Source organism: Anneissia japonica, unplaced genomic scaffold, assembly GCF_011630105.1.
Source record: "Anneissia japonica isolate Jap-2015-1 unplaced genomic scaffold, ASM1163010v1 scaffold288275_len480233_cov166, whole genome shotgun sequence".
NCBI classification, from domain to species: Eukaryota; Metazoa; Echinodermata; class Crinoidea; order Comatulida; family Comatulidae; genus Anneissia; species Anneissia japonica.
Window position 1 is genome coordinate 449,410 of NW_022738306.1, and position 23,775 is coordinate 473,184.

Below are 23,775 nucleotides of genomic sequence, written 5' to 3' on the forward strand. Positions count from 1 at the left end.
TAACGTGTACTGATGCATATTTACATGTTTAGAAGTATTCATTTTAAGTGATCCCAGGATAGAATTTGTATTGGCTCAAGAATAAGCCTGTCTCTTATACACATCTAGATGTGTATAAGAGACAGATCAACAGTTGCAGATCCAGGAATTCGAACACGGCTCCCCCCTGGATACGTCCCTGTTTGTAAGGCTGTTGTATTCGCATACAGCTTAGTATTCTTATTCTCTAAATTTATCTTATAGTAGAGTCTTGTAAGTCTTGAATTGTTAACATTGTTTAAACTTGCAACTGAATTTTGTGTGCTTGTGCATCAGCAAATAATAACATGATCAAAGTTTGCAATATTGTCTGTTTTATCACTTGCCAAAACAGATAGTCTCGCTTTTCCCGTCGTGGCTCTGAGATATGGCAGGATGAGCTTTAGTCATGTAGTCATTCAGCGCCCCCTCAAACCTGGCGCCCGGAGCACGTGCCCCACCCCCATTACCCCATACCCTAGCTACGCCACTGCGCTTAGGACCACGGATAACTTACGTGATCTTCATATCAGGGGGGTCTCCTTCACTGACGTCCAGCTCTTGCATGATTTCCGCTCTCCTTGTATCCTTCATTACCACCAATATAATTTCGTACAACATATCCCAGTACATACCAGTTGTGTTAAATGTCATTGTTGCCGTGGTGAAATTCAAAATGCCTAATGAATATTACAGAAAAACTAATCAATCAATCAATCAATCAGTCATTAATTAAATCAGTAATCAATCAGTCGATCGATCTACCACTACCACTACTACGAACGCTACCACTACTACACCACCACTACCACTACTTCTGCTTCTACTACCACCACCACCACCACTATCACTACTACTACTATCACTACTACTACTATCACTACTACTACTATCACCACTACTACTACTATCACCACTACTACTACTATCACCACTACTACTACTGCAGCTACAGCTACTACTACTACTGCAGCTACAGCTACTGCTACTACTACTGCAGCTACTGCTACTACTACTGCAGCTACTACTACTGCAGCTACTGCTACTACTACTGCAGCTACTGCTACTACTACTGCAGCTACTGCTACTACTACTGCAGCTACTGCTACTACTACTGCAGCTACTGCTACTACTACTGCAGCTACTGCTACTACTACTGCAACTACTGCTGCAGCTACTGCAACTACTACTACTGCAACTACTACTACTGCTACTACTGCTGCTACTACTGCTACTACTACTACTACTGCAGCTACTACTACTACTGCAGCTACTACTACTATCACCACTACTACTACTATCACCACTACTACTACTATCACCACTACTACTACTGCAGCTACAGCTACTACTACTACTGCAGCTACAGCTACTACTACTACTGCAGCTACAGCTACTACTACTACTGCAGCTACAGCTACTACTACTACTACTACTGCAGCTACTACTGCAGCTACTACTACTACTACTACTGCAGCTACTACTGCAGCTACTACTACTACTGCAGCTACTACTGCAGCTACTACTACTACTGCAGCTACTGCTACTACTACTACTGCTACTGCTACTGCTACTACTACTACTACTATACAACTACTGCAACTACCACCATTACCACCACCACCACATTTTCTACTACTACCACCACCACCACCACCACATTTTCTACTTAATGATACTATATTAACATAAGTATCATGACTTACCACCGGGACTTGGACTGCCTTCTTGATTGTAGCGACCGAAGCAGCCACCAACATCTTCAGGGTCTCTTTTAGGGTCAAATTCAGGGTTGATTTCCGACTCTTCTTCTAATGTTGTATAATCACTATTCCATACTTGAAATGTTTCTAGATTCTCGATACGTGGAATACTCTCGTTGCGTGGTTTATACGTCTTGCGCCGACACATCCAAATAAATCTCATACCAGATTGATCATCCATACTTTTATCAGGGTCGTAGGTTAACAGTGAAGCATCTACAGTAATAGTTTGATCCCATGGGATGATACGAATTTCACCGCCGTCAATCCCAATCTTCAACGGAGATGGTACAACGACTAAGGTCGTAGAATCAATAGCCCAAAGCCCTATTTCGCCAAACATTGAAACATTCAATTCGAATCTGTATGTCCCATACTCAAGTGCTGTTGGTTCCAAAATTAATAGACGCGATCCTCCTTTAACTAGATCAGGTGACAGCGGATATTCTTCTTCGTAAGATCCCCTTCTACTATTAAATTGCTTGTAGGCGGTCCATGTGTAATTAGCAATCTTTGTTGATTTGCAGTCAATGGCGATACTGGATGAAACAGTAATTTTCATAGATGCTCTGTATTCTCTATACTCAGTATTTTGGTAGCACGGGTAGTTGGTGTTGCAACGATTCTCTGATGAAACATTGACCTCCGGTGTGAAGCAAGGCGCATTTGTTACTACGTGAAAAACATTTAGTTCTTTCCGGGATACGTAATTATGAACAATAAATTTCAGATTATATCCACCTGTTGTCATGAACTTGTTTTCTAAAACGATATCAGTTTTGGGATCATCATTTCTCTCGAATTTCTGCTCCCAAATATCCAAAGAGTCGAGTGATGTAAATCGTAGGAAAATACTGTTGAAGTCCTCTTTGTACTCATCCTCACATACAGAGCGAGTTCCGTAGAATTCTATCCAGTGACTTTCAGAACTTTCATCAATGTAGTTGATGTAATAGCATGCATCAGTTGGAACTGAACCCAGTTGAAGATCAAAATAAGCTGTATAATTTTTGGGCATCGGGCCCCTATCAACTAAATAAGTTTCGGTTGTCGATGCCTGTACTACAATTTTTGATTGCACAGTCTGATAATGTACTGGATTAGAAGCGTTTAATGTTACAATGTATTCACCTGGTTTGCTATACCAATAGTAACCTCTTGGCTCACGTGTTGTTACGATGGATTCGACAGCTGGCTTTGTAAAATCGCCAAAATCCCACACATAAGTTATTTCAGTGCCGGTTACAAAGTCGGCAGTCATGACAGTAGCGCGTTCTAACGGTACGTACATTTTGTTCACAAATGCAAAGAAATCTTGATCGAATGTGGCATTATTAGCGGCTGCTCCGCTTAAAGAAACCCAGTTGAACTTTACATAATCTTCTAACTCTGTGATCTCTTCAAATATCCATATTTGTTTGGTGTATGTTTCATTCGAAACAAGGTTCCATACTATATATTTTACATCGTACAATTTGGCCACTACATAAGTCTGAGAAAAAGATATAATGTTTGTGTGTGTATCACTGTTGAGTGATGAATCCTGAAAGTTTTCCATGCCCGAGTCTAATGTACAACCCTCTTGACAGTAAACCGAGTTGCCTAAATCAATGGTATAGAATGCATCGGTAGGATGCGGTACGCTGTTCTCTCTATACAAATTGATAGGTACTTCAATGTACATTAGCTCGGTTTCTAATTTGTTCAAATATCGTGCCCCAACTAAAAAGTTAGTTACCGGATGTTGTATTATGACGTCAGTGGTCATAACATAACTGGATGATGACACTGCGTTTGTGGCTGTCACTGATATGCGATAGAACCCAGGCTCACTGTAGCTATGGGTGATAGTAATGTTATCTTGAGGATTTATGGTATGGGTAAAGCTATCGCCAAAATCGGTGATTTCATATGTTATGCGTGAGCCACAGTCAACTAAGAAATCCAGCACAGCTGGTTCATCTACTTTCCAGTGTGGTATCTTCGGCTGTATTCGCAGACCATTAATAACTTCCTCAATTTCGAGATGGAACGAGAAAGTAAATTCACTGACAAGATTATGGACAGAAACATGAACTTCAAATGAACCCCACTGTGAGATGTTGAGCTTTTGGATGAATTCCTCATTTACGTTAACCACAACCAAATCGACAGTTATATTAAACGAGGAATCCCCAGTGAAATTATACACTGCTATAGCATCAGTTGGTTTTCTATTGGAAGCGCCAGCAAACACGTATGCAACGTCCAAAACTCCAGGATCTGGACATATTATTTCAACCAGTTCTTCATGGGTTTCGCTCATAAGAGTCACCTCGTTTTGAACTATGACCGTTATGTCTATAGAGTCATTGCTGACATCATTCACGCATTCAATGGTGATGGTGTAAGTAGCTGGGTCACGGTAAGTATGTGGGACAGTCGATTCATGATTACCTCGAAGCATTACTGGCTCGTGACGTGTATAAACATTTCCGTCTCCCATGTCTATTGTGCAGTTCATATCAGAACCACGTTCTACATCATAGTATACAGACATTTCATAATCAGTCTTTATATATGGCTCAGAAACAGATATGTTAAGGTCTGTTACCATATATTGCACACGGATAACCACAGAAGACTCGTATGGACCGCTGATAAGGTTTTCCGTAGTTACAATAAGATCATGGTCTCCTATTTCAGAATACAAATTACTGGGGACATTAACAAGTCCAAGGTGGGTAGTTGGGTTGTAACTAAATACCGACTGATTTAGAGCGACTCCATCAAATATTCCCTCGAACTGTGGGTCAGTAGAGAGGTCAGTGTGAATGACGACCAGTAAGTTATTGCCAATCGGGAACGGAGCTGGTTGAACAAGATGATAAAATGTAATGTACTCTTGGTATATAACCTCGTCGACTAAAGTCAATCTATTAATGTTATTGTAGGCATCTATACTTATCGGTACCTCCATGGCTTCGTGGGCTGTGAACCTGATCTGTCCTTTACCTGTAAGAATTGAAATACATATTAACCATAAGCATTACTTCATAAAAATAAATAATAGATAACAGTAATATTATAAAGATAATTATTGTTATTATTACTTTCATTATCATCGATGATAGTATGGTTAGCATTATATTTTACCCACCCTGTTGGCCTAGCACTTCAAATGACAATGTTGGTGCACTGGTCCACTCTCCCATATGTAGCCGTACAAATCTTGCTAGAACTTCTTCTGAAAACATTATTAATCGCGCGTTGGAATCTGATAATCCAGTGAAATTCTGTCAGTGAGAACAAATTTGTGGTAATTATCAAAATGTTTACAGTACGAATTAATGATTAAATGAAATAGAATGAATCCTGAAGTAGATGACTCTCCGCCAGGGACGTATCGGAGGGGGGGGGGCGGGGGCGTGGGAGCTGCGACAAATTCTTTCATGGGTTTACTCAAAATGATCTCTATGGTTGTCGAAAATCCCTGATAAACGATCAAGAGAAATTTGTTGACGCTTTATGTTGAATATAAGAATGGTGATGTGATGATGTCGGTTATAATCCCTGGTGGAGGTTTTAGAAGCGGCAACAATAAGGTACAAGGTATGAAGAGTTTTACTATATAAATGTGTCATTTCCGTCCATCTAGAGGCGTACTAATTCATCAAATTTACTCACTTCAGCCCCAACTATGTCAAAGCTGATGGAGTACATACGTCAAAGACAATATTTTTAAACTTTATTTATGGTACATCACAAATATAAATAAGATTTCTGTGGTTGCCGAAAATCCCTGATAAAAGATCATGAGAAATTTGTTGGTGCTTTATTTGGACTATAATAATAATAATAATAATAATAATAATAATAATAATAATAATAATAATAATAATAATAAAAATAATAATAGATGGGTTTGTATAGCGTAAATAAACGAGGTATCTATGCGTCGACAATATTGTAGACAAGAAAACAAAAAAAAAGCCAGAGGAAAAAAAAAACAAAACAAAACAAAATAATAAACACCAAGCTAGTGCCCAAACCGAAGTATGGGGGTTACACCATCACCGCCAACCGGAGATATGTGTTTATATACTACGGTTAGCATCGGTGAAGTTTTGATCTTTTCTGGGATCAGGTGCCTCCTAACCTGGACTAAACAACAATAGCTAGCGAGGTGAAATAGAGAATTTGAAAAAAAGAGTAAAAAGGTGGTTAAAAAGAGGCAAATTAGAAAGGTTTTGAGTCACTTCTTAAAGATTTCAATTGATGCAGATTCAACGGACTTCAACGGGTAGTGCTTTCCACATTTTTTGAAGCCGGAACATGACATGATCTCTCACCATATGTTTTGGAACGGCACCCAGGAACAAACAAAGTTGATGAATTTGTGGTTGATCTGAGTGCTCGGGAAGAAGTTGATGAGCGTAGTCTGAGAAATCTTGCATGTACGTGGGTGATATGGTATGGAGCAATTTGTACACAAGAAAAAGAATTTTGAAGTTGATACGCTGTTTGAATATTGGCGTGATTCTCTGTGACTTTGGAGTGAGCTTAATTAGACGTGCGACCGAGTTAAGATGAAGTTGTATTTTTTTTTTTTTATAAGAGTGTGACTTTGGAGTGAGATTAATTAGACGTGCGGCCGAGTTAAGATGAAGTTGTAATTTTTTTTATAAGAGTGTCTGGAAGTCAAAATACGATACCGCTTCAATAGTCAAGTCTTTAATTTATAAGAGCATGAAGTTTTTTAGTTGCGTGTTCCTTCAGGAAGCGTCTGATTTGCCTAATATTACGGATGTGATCATTGACAGATTCATAAACGTTGGTAACATGTTGCTTTAGAGACATCGTATTGTAAAAAGTAACTCCAACATTACGGACTTCGAGTGATGGAGTGACCATTGTATTACCAACGCGGAGATACTGCAGATTGGGTGAGTTGGAACGATGCCTAGAGTGTATGACGAGAGTTTCATTCTTTCAAGGATTAAAACAAAGCATATTTGTAGATAGCCAAGTTTGCATTTCATCAAGACAAGCTTCAACACGATCAACTGCATCGTCCATCGCATCAGGTTTAAAGCCGAGGTACAACTGCATATCATCAGCGTAAACATGATAACGGCATAAATGCTTGCTAATGATATTGCTGTAAATGATAAAGATGTAAATGGTGAAGAGGACAAGAACCAGAGTTGATCCCTGTGAGACGCCACATTCCAAGAAAACAGGATCAGAAATAGACGATTTAATTTTAACACATTGCATCGTAATACCGTAATTTCACTGTTCCCTGGTAATACTAAATACGAATGAAACCAATTGAGTGCATAACCAGAGATACCAATGTCAATTACGCGATTAAGGAGAATAGTATGAATACTGAATACTGAAATAATTTATTGTATAACAAAAAGAAGAAAATGCATTGCAAAACTGGCAAAAATTTAAAATAACAGCACTGAATATTAAAATATGAAATTATAAATATTTAATGTGTACAAGAAAAATCCAAATTTGATACAAAATGCATATAAGAAGAGCAATACTTTAAAAAAACCGTATCATTTAGCTGAACAAAAATTTAAAATCGCAAGAGCACAGAAAATTTAAATTATTATTACTATTATTATCATTATCATTATCATTATCATTATCATTATCATTATCATTATTATTATTATTGTTATTATTATTATTATCACCATTATTACAGTACAATTATAATTATTATTATTTTATTTTATTATTATTGTAAAAGGTATAAACATTTTAATATAATAATATGTACAAAAGAAATCAAATTGATATACAGTACAAAACAATACATTAAGAAGTAATACCGTACGTTATAATTATCAATTATTATCATTTAACTGAATTAACATTTAAAATCACGAAGGCTCTGAAAATTAAAAATTTTATTATTGTATTATTATTAATATTATTGTCACTATAAAAATAAAAAGTTTAAATAAATTAATATGTACAAGAGAAATCAAATGTATATACAAGATACATATAAAAAAATACAGTACATTAACAAGAATACTTTGTAATTATTATAAATTCTGGAGGTATAACATAATTATTTAAATAATTATTTCATACCTCTACCAGTGATTGTACTGAAGCGAACGCTACCATACAACTATCTTTTGGCCCGAGAATTAAATAGGTGTGTATGGAATTGGCTACAATTGCCAATTTCTAGTAATGCGATCTAACATATGTTTTTCTTTTTAAAGAAATTGCCATAGTTGCAAATCAGAGAGTATGTTAACACACTTTGGATCAAGGAGGTATAAAATAGATTTATAATTGTAGCATTATCAATAGTATGATCAATAGTGTCAAATGCAGCAGACATGTCTAAATATACCGATAAAACACATTCACCTGAATCTAGAGCATGCATAATGTCATTATGGACTTTTAGTATGGCGGTTTCTGTACAAAAAAAAACTTTCTGTATGCTGACATGAATTGGTCATTACAACCTTCTCGAATATTTTGAAAGTAAATGGAATGCAGGTTATAGGTCGGAAATTAGAAAATTCAGTGTGGTCAATCTAAAGTTTCTTCAAAATAGGTGATACCAAGCCAAGCTTCAGTGTCTCATGAAATAAGCCAGATGACCGGGAGGAGGTACAGTAATGAGTTTCCGAAAGAGACTAATCATAGTAGAGACTAAATTCTTAGTCGGTCACAGGTTTTAGTACCCATGGACTTGAAAATGTCAATAACATATTGTTCAATAAGTTAAAACTCTCAAACACGAAAGCTGTAGAGCAGGAGAATAAGTGGGAAGCCCAATGCTCGGCGGTGACTCACCTGGTGTGATTCTATACGCAGACGCTTAACCTTTTCAATAAAATGTCAAACCCCCAACTAAAATTACAGTACAGTATATTCAAATTGAAGACTGAGAGTGTACTTTCCGGCCATATAGAGGTGCCCTAATCATAAATTTTCATACCTCAGCCCTAACCATGATCGGGCTGAGGTGTGTGGACCTGCACTCTGTGAAAGTCCCTCCCTCGGTCACCTCTCTTTCGAATCCCTGGACCCGCCACTTTTGAGTTATTATTATACTTATTGTTAGGCGTACGCATATTATTTATGATGCGTCTATTGCAATTTCACTCTTATCCTCTCAAAACAGTCCTAAAACGTTCACAATCCGCTGCCTCCTAAGGGGCTTCCACCCATGGACCCTGCTGGGGTCCTTGGCGTACCCCAGCCATAGAAAGGAGAACACCCCACCCCTGCTTGGTACTACGTAAACTTGCATAACTGTTTCCCCCCCCCCCCCGTCATTTAAAATCCTGGCACGTCCCTGCTCTCCGTTACATATTTGTTAATATATTATTTACCGACTAGTCGATTGGCCGAGCGGTTAAGGCAGGGCGCCGTAACCTACATCCATACAATGGACGCTGGTCAGTGGCGTACATATGGGCAGTGCAGCCAGTACAAAGCACATAAATAGGCCTAAAAGTAAGTAAAAATATCTTTTTTTTTTATATTTAAAAAAAAAAACGCCAGTGGACCCTTAATAATATTTAGATTTTTAGAGGATAGTTGATTACTGTGTTCATTTCGATTGTTACGTGCCACTATGACCTTAAGAGTAAGGGTAAAAAGAATAGAATCACTTCTTACCATGAATTTTCTGAAAACGTGAATCAGTATATACATAGTCCTAGAATTTTCAATCTTTAAATTCAAAATACAGCTCATGAAAATGTGACGAAGGTAGGCTCTAAGATGCTTAAATATTCTTCATGGTCCTTTGAACCAGATTGAATGTAAAAACGCCATGACGAACTTTCTTGTGTTTCATGTGTCAGCATTGATGTTGAATTTTTGTAGGCCATCTTTGACACAGTTTTTCCATCTCTTTCGGTATTCCGGTGCTATGAGTGCAATCAACATGCTCACTAACCATGACTTACTTGGGTTGTCTGCGGTCACGCATCATAAGGTTGATATGACCCACTAACCATGACTTGCTTGGGTAGTCTGCAGTCACGCATCATAAGGTTGATATGACCTGCCCTTCGTAGCCTGTTGTAATTTATCATAGTTTCAATGTTCGTGGGATCAGCAGTTTCCAGCACCTTTGTAGTTGATATTTTCATCCACCACCTAATGTTGAAAATTTGACGTAGAAATCTCTGGTGATACACTTCAAGACGGTGGATATGTTTGGATAGTGTTGCCCACGTTGTAGAAGCGGTTTGGCACAGCAGGAACGATTTGGTTTCCCAACCTCGAGGTTTCAATTCTTTGCTGTGTATTTCGCTTGTGTCCCAGAACAAGGCAACTCTATCTACATTGCTTCTCACCACCCAGGAGTCTGAATGGGTACCTGGTGGGGTTGCCTGCTCCTGTGCTGATTACCAGCAGCAACACAAAAAGCATGTTCACCCAATGATCAGGGAAAAGAATTGCGCTTTATAACCACAAGGAAGAGGCGCATTATAAATGTCCGTACCAGTACCCAGTACTTCTATAAAGGAGGCATGGTAAAATAACAGTTTTGTACACTGCCATTTTGGTGCCAGAGTGATGTAATTCCTGTTCCATAATCTATTATGCAGGGATTTAAATGCAGCACATGCCCTAGAGATTCGCCAACTGACTTCCTTTTCGAGGTTTGCATCAGCTGCTATTACGCTACCAAGGTACACAAAAGAGTCTGTTTTACAGGTCGTTCAGGGTTAAGGGTGAAGGAGCCTGGCAGAGTAGATGTAGTGTTCTGTATAAGTTCCCAGTCGTTGCAGGCTTGCTGCAAGCAGTTGATTGTACTTTGGAGTGCACTTGTTAAAGGTGCAACAAAACCTGCATTGGTATACAGAAATTCCTTTGGTATAACGAGTATGTAGACGTTTAAGGTTGAACAGTTTGCCATCCAGCCTGTGTCGGATGTTGATACCAATGTTAGTGTCAATTGATGCAGCTTGTTTTTGTTTTGTTTTAACCGTAATTAAAGAAAAGAATGAACAAAAAGGGAGCATATATACATCATTGGCAGCGACAATTGATGTCTTCAAAGGCTTCAGTCATCATCTACAATGACCTATGCCCACATACCTTCATGGAAACCTTTGATAAGAATGACGATCTTTGCTGGTATGCAAATTTCTTTAAAAAGAGCCCACATAATTGACCTGTTCACAGTGTTAAAGGCTTTGACAAGGTCAGTGAACACTATGTAAAAATCCTGATGCTGTTCTCAAATTTTCTCTTGAAGCTGTGTCAGTGCGAACATCATGGTAGATCGACCTGTTCGGAAACTGCATTGCATCTCAGGCAACTCTTCTTCAATGGTATTCCAATTTCTGATTTTAGTAAAAAAAAATTTCAAGTTGTTGACAATAGTCCTTTGTAATTTCCACTGGTAAATCTCCATTTTTTTTAAAAATCTTATGTATGTAGCCATCTTTATAATCTTGTGGTATTTCCTCTGAGCGCCAGATGCTTATAACGAGACTGAGCAGGGCTTCGTGAAGATTTGGTCCACCATTCTTAAGAATCTGGTTTGGGATGTAGCTTGGGCCTTGAGCATTTTCTGCTGTTAGTTGTTCCAGTAGGGTTTATTTTTCATATCATCGATTGTGGTTCAACAAGCTCATCTATTATCTCGGCTTGAAGAATATTTCTTTCAACTTGCTGTGATGTCAGCTCTTGCAGTTAGGCGAGTGCCATCTGAAGCATTTATTGAACTGATTAATGATATTTTGTGATTTTGTATAAGTTTTATAGCTTCAAAGGAGTTTACTTGCATCTTTAAGTTCAGAGTTGGTTTCCATTACCATATATTTTCCATGTGTTTGTACTCGCGTTTGGCATTTATTTCAGGTAGCTGTGTAGATATTCTTATTTCATTGTGAGGGCGTGCGTCGTATTGGTAAGTTTGTAAAAACGTCCACTGAAAAGGACATTCAATTTTAAAATTGAGAATTTTTTCATAAAAAATAGTGAAAACATATCGACGGAATCGTAAAGAATTAGAATATGTACTCATGGAGGAAAGTGTATAAAGAGAAGTGTGTTATGAACGTGTACACTTTGTGTTAATCCGAGACGTAGAACAGAAACCAGGACTAATAAATAAAACCCGACAAGGGCTAGCAGAAAAGATACACCCGATATTTGCGGCAGAAATTTGTCGAAATTGTGTCCGACCTTTCTGACAGAGGGTTTTGAACCAAGGCTACGACGAAGCCTCGGTCAACGGCCCGGAATAAAAAAAAATCCCTGGTCGTTCCTCAGACGACAGGGGGTCCAGGCCTGCCCGACTGGTGGGCAAATGCCTAACTGCCCATCCCTCTGGCGCCACCACTGGATACAATCACTTTAAGCTTCATCACAGACCAGCTGAAACAAATGATGCGCGAATTTAATACAAGCATACAAAAACAATAAACGTGAGTATATCAGAACTAAACAAGTAATTGAGAGCTGGGGAGAGGAATGCGGGCAGATGGTTTTAAAAAAAAACATGTAAAAAAAATAGGAATATACAACGAGATAGTCCTACATATCGAAAGATCTCATACACTAAATATCCATAACCAGACCTAGGCCTGTGATTATAAGACTTAACAGTTACAAATAGAAGGAATATGCACTGAACAAGGCGAGATACGACGCTAAGAAGAGAGAAGTAGGTGAAAAAACAACGAAGTGAAGAATCTACAGAAAAACACACTGGGATAAGATATATCAGAAAGGAATTAATAGCATTCATTCAACTCAAATACGACAAAGCATATATCGATGGGCAGATTTTTACGTATAACATTGAAACTAAAGAAATTATAAAAACTAACCATATTTTTTATGTTAAATTATTAACAATACTCACATAATGGTAGTGAAATATGGGGTACTTCTAGTATTCTTTCTATTGAAAGAATTTACGACAAATTATGTATTTAGAGTTAGTAAGAACTCTCTCTCTCAATTACATGCCTCAAAGCAATTGGTCACGCATTCTTTCAATGGATCAAAAGAGATATGTTTTTAAGTGTTATAAATTGTAACTGAGAAAAACTGACAGAAACGAAAAGTGTTGGGCTCAAACAATAAGACAATTGAATGTTGTTGGTTTTCGTTACGTGTGGAGAAATCAACACGTTTACAATAAAAATAAATTTCTCAGTTTGGTTTACATTTGACAGATATTGAAAAAAAAAATCTTTCGAAATAATGAAAACACACACAAGTTAAATTATTACAGTTCATTAAAAAGAATTATCCAAATTGGCAATTACTTATCAAGCATTCAGAATTTTAGTTATAAGAAATGTTATACAAACTACGGTTAGGTATTTTAGATTTGGAAATTGAGAGAGGGAGATGGTATACAATCAAGATGGAGCGTTTTTGTAAATCATGTTGCGATACAAAGTTTGAAGATGAATATAATTTTATATTAGAATGTTAATTTTATGTAGAACTCAGAAAAGAATTTATTCCAGTATTTTATTTTACCGCTCCATCAAAAAGAAAAGATTATTTTGTTAATATCATCAGATTCCCTTATTTATTTCCATAAATATTATTATACATATTACGCTAAAAGGAGACCTAAAATACTACCATGGCACTTCTTCAACCTTGGGTGTTGCCATGTTCTCTTGCGTATATCCGGATGTGTGAACAAGGTGTTAGTGATCAGGAGCCCAAAGCGAGAACAAAGGTCAAGAAGCAGGTTTCTTTGTGTATTACATTGTCCAAGTCATGGGGTCCGATGACAATGGGCCAGGTCTCTGTGTCTGTTCCAACAGGGGCATTAAAATTACCCAAGAGGAAGAGCCTGTTATTTTCTTGTTGAGAACTATAACCACTCCTTCAGGCTTCACCATTTTTGTTTAGGTCTGCAAGAACATACACTTGCCCTCATCAAAATCTCCCTGTTCAGGTATACGGCATTCGCTTAGGCATACTTTGTCAATGTTGAGACGCTCAAGTGCAGATCGTCTTTCAGCAACTTGTCAAAATGACTGCTTTACACTATCTGTGGGAGTTTTAAACTTGCCATTTAGCGAGGAGCATTTCCATGTCTATCAGGCGGGTTTAAATTATGCTAGGTTTGGGGTGCTAACCCTTCCCAGTATGTGAGTAGGCTGCCCTATTGCGTACTCACGTTCTGCAACTGGAAATACCAGAGAGTGGAGTCAAGGAACACACAAATCATCTCCAGCAGTCCAATCACAGCCGGTCATGGTTGAAAGGACGAGAGGGCTGACCTTATCATGGACTGGTCCAGACAGTTTTGGCCGTTGAAAAACTAGATCCTCTTTCGCCCTAATGAGAACCCTTAGTGTGGGTTATTTCATGGTGTCCCTATCCCTCTAAGTTGAACGATTTAAATACTATTAAGTACTATACCACATTATTTAGTTGGCTTATGCTAGGCTAAACTTATTTTATAAACAAATATAGGTAAAGTATTTTTCCACAATTTGCTTAAATAGTACATTATACAGTACCTATAAAATCTAGAATCCAATAAACGTTCTGCAGGTTGTAAGTATCAAAAAGAGATTGTGATATTCGATCATACAGCAAGTTTAATTTGCGAAAGGCATGAAGAGTAAGAAACAATACAATGTGAGAAAGAAAATAAGACACTAAGTAAGTAGCGCATGTTGCCACGATATAGACCCAAATTAGTAAAATGAACGCCATATCTCAATGGAACTGTAAAAAATATAAACATAACATTATTTCTCAAAACTTATTACGCAATAACATTACGAAATATCATATTATACTTACCAAAGGTCTATCATTTATGTCAGCAAAGAACTTCCAATTGAAGGCATCGTCACTGTAGCTGCATTGGAACTCTGTCACCATGCCCCCACTACCAACGGGCAGCAGTTTAACACCAGTAACGATGGTTACAAAAAAGAGATCAACATATATCCATGGCTGGGGATCATCAGTTAATGGCTCCCATATGTAGCTAGAAAAACTTCCACTCGAGTAGTGAAATGACTCCGTAGGATACTCAGTAATACCTACTGTTTCAATCCCAACCATAGGTACTGGATATTGGACAAAATCAAAAGAATGTTGATCAAAATTGTTGGCAGGACTTTGGAAATAATTATACGAACTCTTGTCAATGTAAATATATAATTTGAAAAATACACCTAAAAGAATATTAGATTGAGTCAAGGAAACAATTTTGCCATTCACCAACAGTTGCATGTAAATAGAATTTCATTAACTGGTTTAAATTTTAATTAAATAACAAGATGAGTTGCATGGCTTTGATTACCGTTTGTTATTTTGTCCCTCTTTTCTAGGTCTATGTATATGTAAGTGTAGAATGAATTAACAAAAAAATTTGAATTGACTAAAAATAAACTAAAAAAAAAAATAAAATTCAAAAGTTCTTTGTGTAGACCTATATTTAAGTTATTAGTTTTCGGTTAGAAATAACTTTTTTCACGCAAATACTAAAGTTCAGACTATCAAATATATGACAAAAATGGTATATGCCTATATATAGTCATGGTGTGCCTATATGGTCATGATTTATGTCATCATGACCATCTAGTACGTCACATGTTTTTTTTTTTAAAACATAATTTGATAGTCTGGACAGGGATTTAGACTACCGTATACCAAAGAGGGCTTACTGTCTTGATTTTGCATGCACGCAATGAAACCAAAAATACTAGAAACACAAGATAAAATTTTCCACAGAATGTAAAAACTTCTGCCAAACTTACATAAACCGTAATGATGAATACACATAAACTGCTTTGCAAACCAAAAGAATAAAATGACGGGACTCTGATTAGTGAAGATGTTTTTATCATTAGCGGAAACAGAAGAGTGTCTCATACTCTTGATTTACTTAGCAAAAGGCTGGACCAAGAATAAACAACCTTGCGTTGACTGGTCTTTTTCGTTAAACCACACCTACCTGCGCAGTGGTAAAATCCTACTTAACGAAGACGACCAGCCGAATAGAAAACTTTTAAATACGTACGCGACAATGGCTGCATATTTAACAGTGATACACACTGCGTAATCAAAATTGCTTTGGCCTGTAGCAGTATGGGTTTTTCTGACCAATCAGCCATGTTTGTTTTGGTCACTCTGGCTACGTTAATTTTCGTTGTCTATTTTACGAACCAGTTGAATGAAAATAATACTCACCAAAAAATTGTAATCAACGAAATGAACCAGTTGAATGAGGCCTTTAATAAAAGAGAAGGTGTCGCATACGTCTGGACAAATTTCCGCCTCATTTTTGCTATGCGAATGATCTATCTTGTGTTTCTAGTATCTTTGATGAAACGTAAAAGTACTACCACCTGATATGGGTCCCCTTATTATAATTCGAATAGTGTACGCAATTAGAACAGTTTTTTTTCTCAGCTGCGCACGTTCGTTACGAACGACATTTATGTATACCGTTTTTTTAAAAGATGTCCTCTAGTTCGTAATAAAGCTATTCGAGATAGGCTTCTGTACCACCGATAGTCGGATATCTTGCCATTTTGCACTGTCTGCATATTTGCAGAAAAGCCATTTCATATTCAATTTAGGTAATTTCGTAATTTAAAAAAAAAACACGATGATCTGTGTCTTAATACAAGATAAGTATATAATTGATCTTTATTTTAGCAATTAAAAGTTTTTATTACATTTTTATAAATTATAATATAGAAAATGTACCTTTAAATTTTTTTTATCTTCGTATTATCCGTAGGCTGATTTTGTATTTTCAGAATTGTTTAGGCATAGGCCTATGTTCTATAACTTTAAGAATGGCTGCATGGGTATATATAATGTCAGACAACATTTTATCATAGCATCAGACCTCACTGAGACACTCCACCTCGTAATTTGTGATTGCACTCAGAGGCCACACCAGGAATTGCCAGGCGGGGTCCGATGTCTCCGCTTGTGGAAGGAGGGGTGGCAAGTCAGTCACCCAATGAAATCGTCAAAACAAAATCATAAGTAGGAGTGGTCAAGCGTCGCTCAAAACATCTCATATTGGTCAGGAGGGCAAATCCCATGGAACCTATGACAATTTATGGATTCAAAGGCTTGTATTCAATTTTAGAGTCTAACATGTAAGAAGTACATACACTTATTTTTCTCCCCGATGAATTGTGTTGTTTCTCGCTAATGGGGTCCAGCTTTCCGCGACGCCTGACTCCAAGTCCCCTATGGCACCATGCACCCTTTATTGCAATTTTTGTTGTTTTAAAAAGAAATAAACATACCCTTTGTTCCTACAACACTATAGCGTAATCCAATGGAGCTAGACCAAGTTAATATTTGGACTCGTAGATTTCGAGCAAGTACAGGATATGGAAATATTGTCCTTACTTTTGTGTTAGAATCACTGTTCCCATTAAAAACCTACAAAGAAAAATACATTTATAAATTAGGTATATTAGGACAAAATAATTAACTTTATTAACGGACGCATCCAAATTGTCTGTCTAATATTTCAAAAGTTTCCTATGGTTTTGCATTGTTTTGTAGCAAAACCAAATCTCAGATAAATATAACTCCGATTTTTTTTTTGAACCAGAGGCGGATCCCCGATTTTAAGTTAGGAGGCTATCAGACGTCTACATGTCTACCCTTGGTGTCCGTGGTCGATAGCGAGAGTTTGCAAGTTCAAATCCCGCCAGAGACTTTGTTTCATACAGCTAAATAATGTAACAATACTTTCCTTGAAAGGCTATGTTTAATACGATTATACCATCTTGTTCCTACTAGAGCACTGTTATTATTATGTATTCATTTGTTTGTATCAAACACTATAGATGTTTTGAATCAGCACGTGGTTCATAAATTAATATTTTTGAGAGGTCATTAATAAAAGTTTTACCAGGCCATTATTTCACAGACATTACAAACATACATGTAAGTTAAAAAAATTGGAAGGGGAGGGGGAGGGGTTTAAGCCTAGCTGTTTAGCCTCTCTTTAAACCCACCTCTGTTAACGTCATTGTTAACTAGAATATACCGTACTAAATATTAAAATGTATGTTGAACATTTTTCTTCCTTGCATAATACAACTCCATATTTCAAGCGCCCTGAGCATCTTACATTAGATGGATTTGTGCGCTATATAAAACTACCCTATTATTATTATTATTATTATTATATATTACAATGAACAAAACAAGTAAACATACTGACAGACTTTACAAGTTTATATAATGCAAAAAATAGATAAGGAACTTCTTGTATTCTATGGTCTTAAAAGTAAAAAAATGCGAAATTATAAGTTCTTATTTATATACATTCCAATATAATACAAAACAATTACAACATTTTCAAATGTTTATGCTTCCTAGAGGGTTTTTTTTTTTTTTTTTTTTTTTTTTTTTTTTTTTAACAAAACAGCATTGTAAATTACAGATATTTCTGAATATTAAATGTTAGAAAATGAAGCTTTTATATTGAGAACCATTCACGACCATGATGAAAACGTCTTCATTTGAAAGATTCATGGTTTGACTTTCGTCATTGCGGTAAACTAATTTAAGGATTTTTCCTGTGTATGATCAAATCTGTGAATATTGATAGAATCTATATACAACTAATTTCTATTACCATGGTTGAAAATAGTGCTTTCTGATTTCGAATAAAACCAAGTATTCTCGGATTAGGAGGTCCAGTGTACATATCTGACTGGTGTGTACTTCTTAAAGAACATTGCATCTTTCAGAAGAGTAAGGGGTTCATTTCAGACCCTATCTTTGTGGAATGTTGTGAACACGAAACTACTAAACGAAATTAAGCACAATGGCGCTGCGATTATAGGTTATTCTCCTGTCACTGTCATCAATATTTACACCAGAGCGGTGTAATTTTATACCAAAGCTACTGTCATACATATAGAAAAAATAATACAATAAATAAATATTAATAAAATGTATGAAAAGAGTAGTCTGACCAATGAGAGGGGAAAAAAAACCCCAATCAAATTAATATAATGGACAGACGGATAGATGGGACATCCAGAAAAATTGACATAAAAATATAAATTTTTGTTACATACCTTAAGTGTGTTAGCCGTTTCTTCATACATGTTTCTGTAAATTACACCGTCGAGACTGTACTGTATTTGGTAAGTTAAAACCCATTCACTATTGGTCGGGTGGCCTTGAGTGATTATACCGAGAAGAAGATGAGGATCGTTGAAACTGATATCTAAATCGACGGATGAGCCTGCTGAGGCTGAATAAGCCCATGCTGTGTCAGAATCCAAGGTTGCCTGATCTACCCCACTCCCGGAAGCACTTACGCTGTCCCCTAAGCCTAGCAACTCATTGTAGCGTCCCCCTAAAACGAATAAAAATAGTATTAGTAGGATAGTTGTCTCAGGATATAACAATGAAAATATATACAAATTTACCTATAAATGACCCACAAAGTTACATAAAATTAATATTGTATAAACATCTATAATCATTCATATCAACATATCGAATAAATTGTGCAAAAATTTAAGAAGTACTATTTTAATTTTTTTTTAAATAACATAGTTATGCATTTTAGTTTGATTTTAATTACTTCCTTAATCTTCGTCCAAATCTTAATCGTCTTGCTATGTACCTCCATTTTACTCATGTTTCCTCATGAATTTCATATTGAAAAAGGAAACACCATGTCTCCGATGTTTGACCAACAAATTTACAAATTAGAAGGTCCAAAAAAGGCCAAAAGAATAATATCTAATTCCAAAGTGATTGATCCATGCTTGGGGTAATACTCTGCTAAACCTCCCCGGCGGACTATCAATCCTTTGATTACAGCTTTATCCCAAGGGCTGGGCGGATTTAGAAAGAGATAATCAGGCTATCCTCCTACTAAACAATTACCAGCCTTTTTATCACTGTGAAATAATCACATAATTATTATATTAAGTAGTAGAGATAAATTGCTTTTAGTAGGTCTAAAGACTATGGAAATATTAACCACATCTGCGTTATATTAATGAGGCAGCCATCATTTTGACCTGAAATTGAAATTAAAAAACATTGTTTGAGCTCTCTTTACAGAAAAGTCCAGGACCCGCCACTGGAAAGGGGTACACATACTCCTCATCGGCTAGGAGAAGCCAAATAATTTTGTCAAAAAAACGGCTCTGATAAAGCATATTTCTGATTTAGATTGCAATTTCTAGGCATTTTGAGGTGCCAATCCATAAACTTTGCTCACCTCATCTCAACCATGATGGGGCTGAGGTGGATATGTATCCCCCACCCCAAACCATATCTCTAGAAATTACTTGACCCGCCCATGGTAAGATGAGTAAAGTAAGGTAAGTAAAGTAAGGTGAGTATTCGGAAAATAAGCTGAGAAAGTTAAGTAAGTAAAGTGTATAAAATAAGTAAATGAGAATTGAGGAAAGTCATTAACCTCCGCAGCCATATATCTCAAAAGCCAGGGATGGTGTGCCAGTCCATTGTATTGGTCTAATGCGAATAAAACGTGTCGACAAAGCCTCAGGAAATTCAACCCACTCATCGTATAATGTTGTCTGAGAACTAAGAGTCGCAGTCTAGATGTAAATAGAAGAAAACAATTAATCAGTGAAGATTATAATCAGGTATATTCAAAAGATCGGCGGTATATTATATTTTGATAAGTTAATAATTATAATATTGTAATAAGAAATAAAACAATTATTATTATAACTAGACTTACTATGTCTGTCTGTACATCTGTACCACAGAACATAGAGCTTTTCCTCAGCCTTGCCATAATGACAAATGATGTTGAAATGGCAACCAAAAAAAAGTAATTAAAGATTTAAAAAACACAAGAAAGACAAAAATACTAAATACTACTAAAAAAAAAAATAAAGTAAGACTTAAAAACAATGAAAACCAATTTCACCACAAACGTGATGTTAGTAAGTAACACTCGAACTATAGCAAAGCGAATGCAATATAGAGACTCCTAACCATTGCGTGCTATATGAGCCGACCCTGTGTAGATCAGTGCATAATTGTAGTTAATAGATTCAGTGGTTGAAAGCGAAAATTGTTCATGCATATCGCAGTAATTTTGCGTTTAACCTAGCTGAGTTAATTTAAACGTTTTATAAAACGCAAATTGGTTTATATAATTAAATCAACTGTCCAATAATTCTGTAAATGGCCCTCACATCAACACCCTACTCCGGATCGTCACTTAAATTTAATAATTTTTTCACTGAACCATGAAAAACTATTCTGTAAAGTTTCATTTATATCATTTGTAAGTCATTAGAGATATTTAGACCTGGGATCTTAGCAGTTTTAATGACCCTGAAATTCACACCCGAATCGCCACTTAGCATTATTAACTACTTCCTTTTAACATGGTTAAAGTTTCCAGAAAGTTTCATTCAGATCAGTTGATCAGATTTTAGGATAGCTGGTCTGAAATATGTATCGTTACATGGCCCTCGTCCACACCCAACTCCGGATCTTCACCAAAATGTTATCATTTCTTAGCGGACCATGACGAACTATTTTGTAAAGTTTTATTTTAATTCATTGGTTAGGTATTGAGATATTTAGGTCTGGGACATTAGCACTTAAAATGAACTCAAACTTTACACTTGACTGTATCGTCACCAACGTTTAATAATTTCTTCCTTGTAACTTTGTTACTTTCTCCAAAGTTTCATTCAATTCATTCTATCCGTTTTTGAAACATCTAATTTCAGATGTTTTCATTTGGTCTCATATCCACACCCTATACCGGATCGTCACAAAAAAAAAAAAATTTACTTACATGACCTTGACAAATTATTATAGACCTTGACAAACTATTATGAAGTTTCACCCATTAATAAGTTTTTAGAGATATTTAGGTCGTCAGAAATTAAAATTTCCCTAACATTTACACTCTCAATTGGATCGTCACCAACACATAATAATTTCTTCCTTGTAACTTGGTTAAGCTTTCTCGAAAGTTTCATTCAGATCAATTGATCAGTTTTTAATAGTCCTCATACTCATACCCTAATCCGGATCGTCATAAAAATTCTATCATTTCCTTTACTTGACAAACTATTATAAGTTTCATTTAACCCATTAATAAATTTTTTAAGATATTTAGGTCGTCATAAGTTAAAATGTCCCTAACATTTACACCCTAAATTGAATCGTCACCAAAACATAATACTTTCTTCATTGTAACTTGGTTAAACTTTCCCGAAAGTTTCTTTCAGTTCAGTTGATCCGTTTTTGAAATATCTGGTCTTGAACGTTTTCCTTTTAATGGTCCTGATATCAATACTCTACTCCGGATCGTCACAAAAATGTTATAAATTTCATTTAGATCCATTGAAAAGTTTTTGGAGATATTTAAGTATAGGACGTTGGAACTTTAAATGACCCTCAAAATTCAAACAAAAAAAATGGATTAGATTGGATTGATTTATTCGATGTAAACACATAGCAGAGCCCACGAAAGTCTAGAAGAAGACTTTTTTTTTCCAGTTGGATCCTTAATTTATTTTAATATTTTGAATAACTTTATACTTATATTTTATGATTTTATACATTTTAAGTGAATTTTCTTACTAAAACAGTTTCACTGCGCATATTCTATAATTCTAATCCTATTATTTGTACAGGTTAGTTTATATTTGAGGCAAAATTTTCTTAAAACGTGGTTCTCATACACCTAAATTTAAATGCTCACATCTGCAGATCTACTTATCCTAGGGAAGCCATTCAAAGACTAAATTAAATCTTATAATGTGATCTACCGAATATAATATAAACTTTTTTGGTTTTCTAACCATGAGACTAATTTTGTGGTGAGACCCACCAAAATATAATATAAACTTTTTGATTTTCTAACCATGAGACTAATGTTGTTGTGAGACCTCACATTTTCTTTGTGAACCTTTTCACAAAGGTGAAGTATTTCTGATAGTGCCTTTTTGTATAAATTGTTATTGTTAATCTGTTTAGCCATTTTGGCCCTGCACATTTCAATATGTTTGCAGTACCGAAATGGCATATTAAGAATAACAAAATATTATCTTTAAAAAAAATATATTTGGTGCAAGCATATAAAAATATAGTTGAATATTGATGTTGCAGTGTATTTTTAAGCTACTCCATTTTAAGATAAAATATTCATAATATAACCATAGTGTGATTCTCAATGATTACCCATAAGGCTCCATCACTTGGTCGTCGTATGTTACGCCACTTGTTGCCATCAAGACTATAAGCGATTGAGAACTCCTGCAGTGCGTTGTTTTTATCGTTGAGGTCTTTCTGAATAGCCACGCCTGTCACAGTTTTTAATTCTAATAGATCAACTTGTATCCATTGGCTCACATCATCAGAACTTGGTGTCCAAACTGTACCGCTATTTCTTCTCGCCGGCTGACTATTTGATGATGCAGTAATTTGAGAGTCTAATATTCTCTCATCTTCCATCCCAAAAGGGTCTCTGCAGAGTTCAAAGGCTGCAGAAAGGGAAATATACTTTTATATATGGCTAGTCCGAACCTCTGTTCTCAATTAAAATTTATAGTGTGGTCTTTTTTTACGTGTATGTATGTGAGTCTGTGCTGTGTTTTCAGTGGTAACACCAGCCATTTACACAGTTAATTCTATTTTTTTTTATTGAAATACATGCTGAAAAGTAGACTGTAGAATAGACGTAGGCTATTGCGACTTCGTGACAAATATCTAATGGAAAAAGTCAGTAAAGGAAGGGCAGATGTGTTTAGAAAAAGTTGGAAGAAAGAAGGGCAGTGGTTAACAGCATATACTTAAGTCATGTTATGTTGTACACATGATTTTCTAAAGACACAGAAAGGGTGTTTGATTGAAAACTGTGGAACGGTTAATGAAATACAGATTTATGAATATTTAAAGACTGGTGGAATGAGTGATTTATTGTTAAACCAATGAAATTTTACCAACTTTTTATTTAGTTTTATATTTGTATTTGTCGATTTGTGTTGTCTTT

The 23,775-nt window shown here is 36.0% G+C and overlaps 1 protein-coding gene across 1 annotated transcript in view; it reads right to left on the reverse strand.

The window, feature by feature from the left end:
- LOC117117519 overlaps window positions 1–23,775 on the reverse strand; it is a gene marked incomplete at its 5' end in the record, with an annotated part of 89,320 nt that overhangs the window by 59,703 nt on the left and 5,842 nt on the right. The window contains 8 exons of the mRNA XM_033261823.1: window positions 536–698; window positions 1,725–4,775; window positions 4,921–5,056; window positions 14,568–14,839; window positions 17,045–17,183; window positions 18,842–19,125; window positions 20,206–20,347; window positions 22,965–23,266. Coding sequence (XP_033117714.1) covers window positions 536–698; window positions 1,725–4,775; window positions 4,921–5,056; window positions 14,568–14,839; window positions 17,045–17,183; window positions 18,842–19,125; window positions 20,206–20,347; window positions 22,965–23,266 — 4,489 coding nt within the window. The remainder of the gene's footprint in view (window positions 1–535; window positions 699–1,724; window positions 4,776–4,920; window positions 5,057–14,567; window positions 14,840–17,044; window positions 17,184–18,841; window positions 19,126–20,205; window positions 20,348–22,964; window positions 23,267–23,775) is intronic.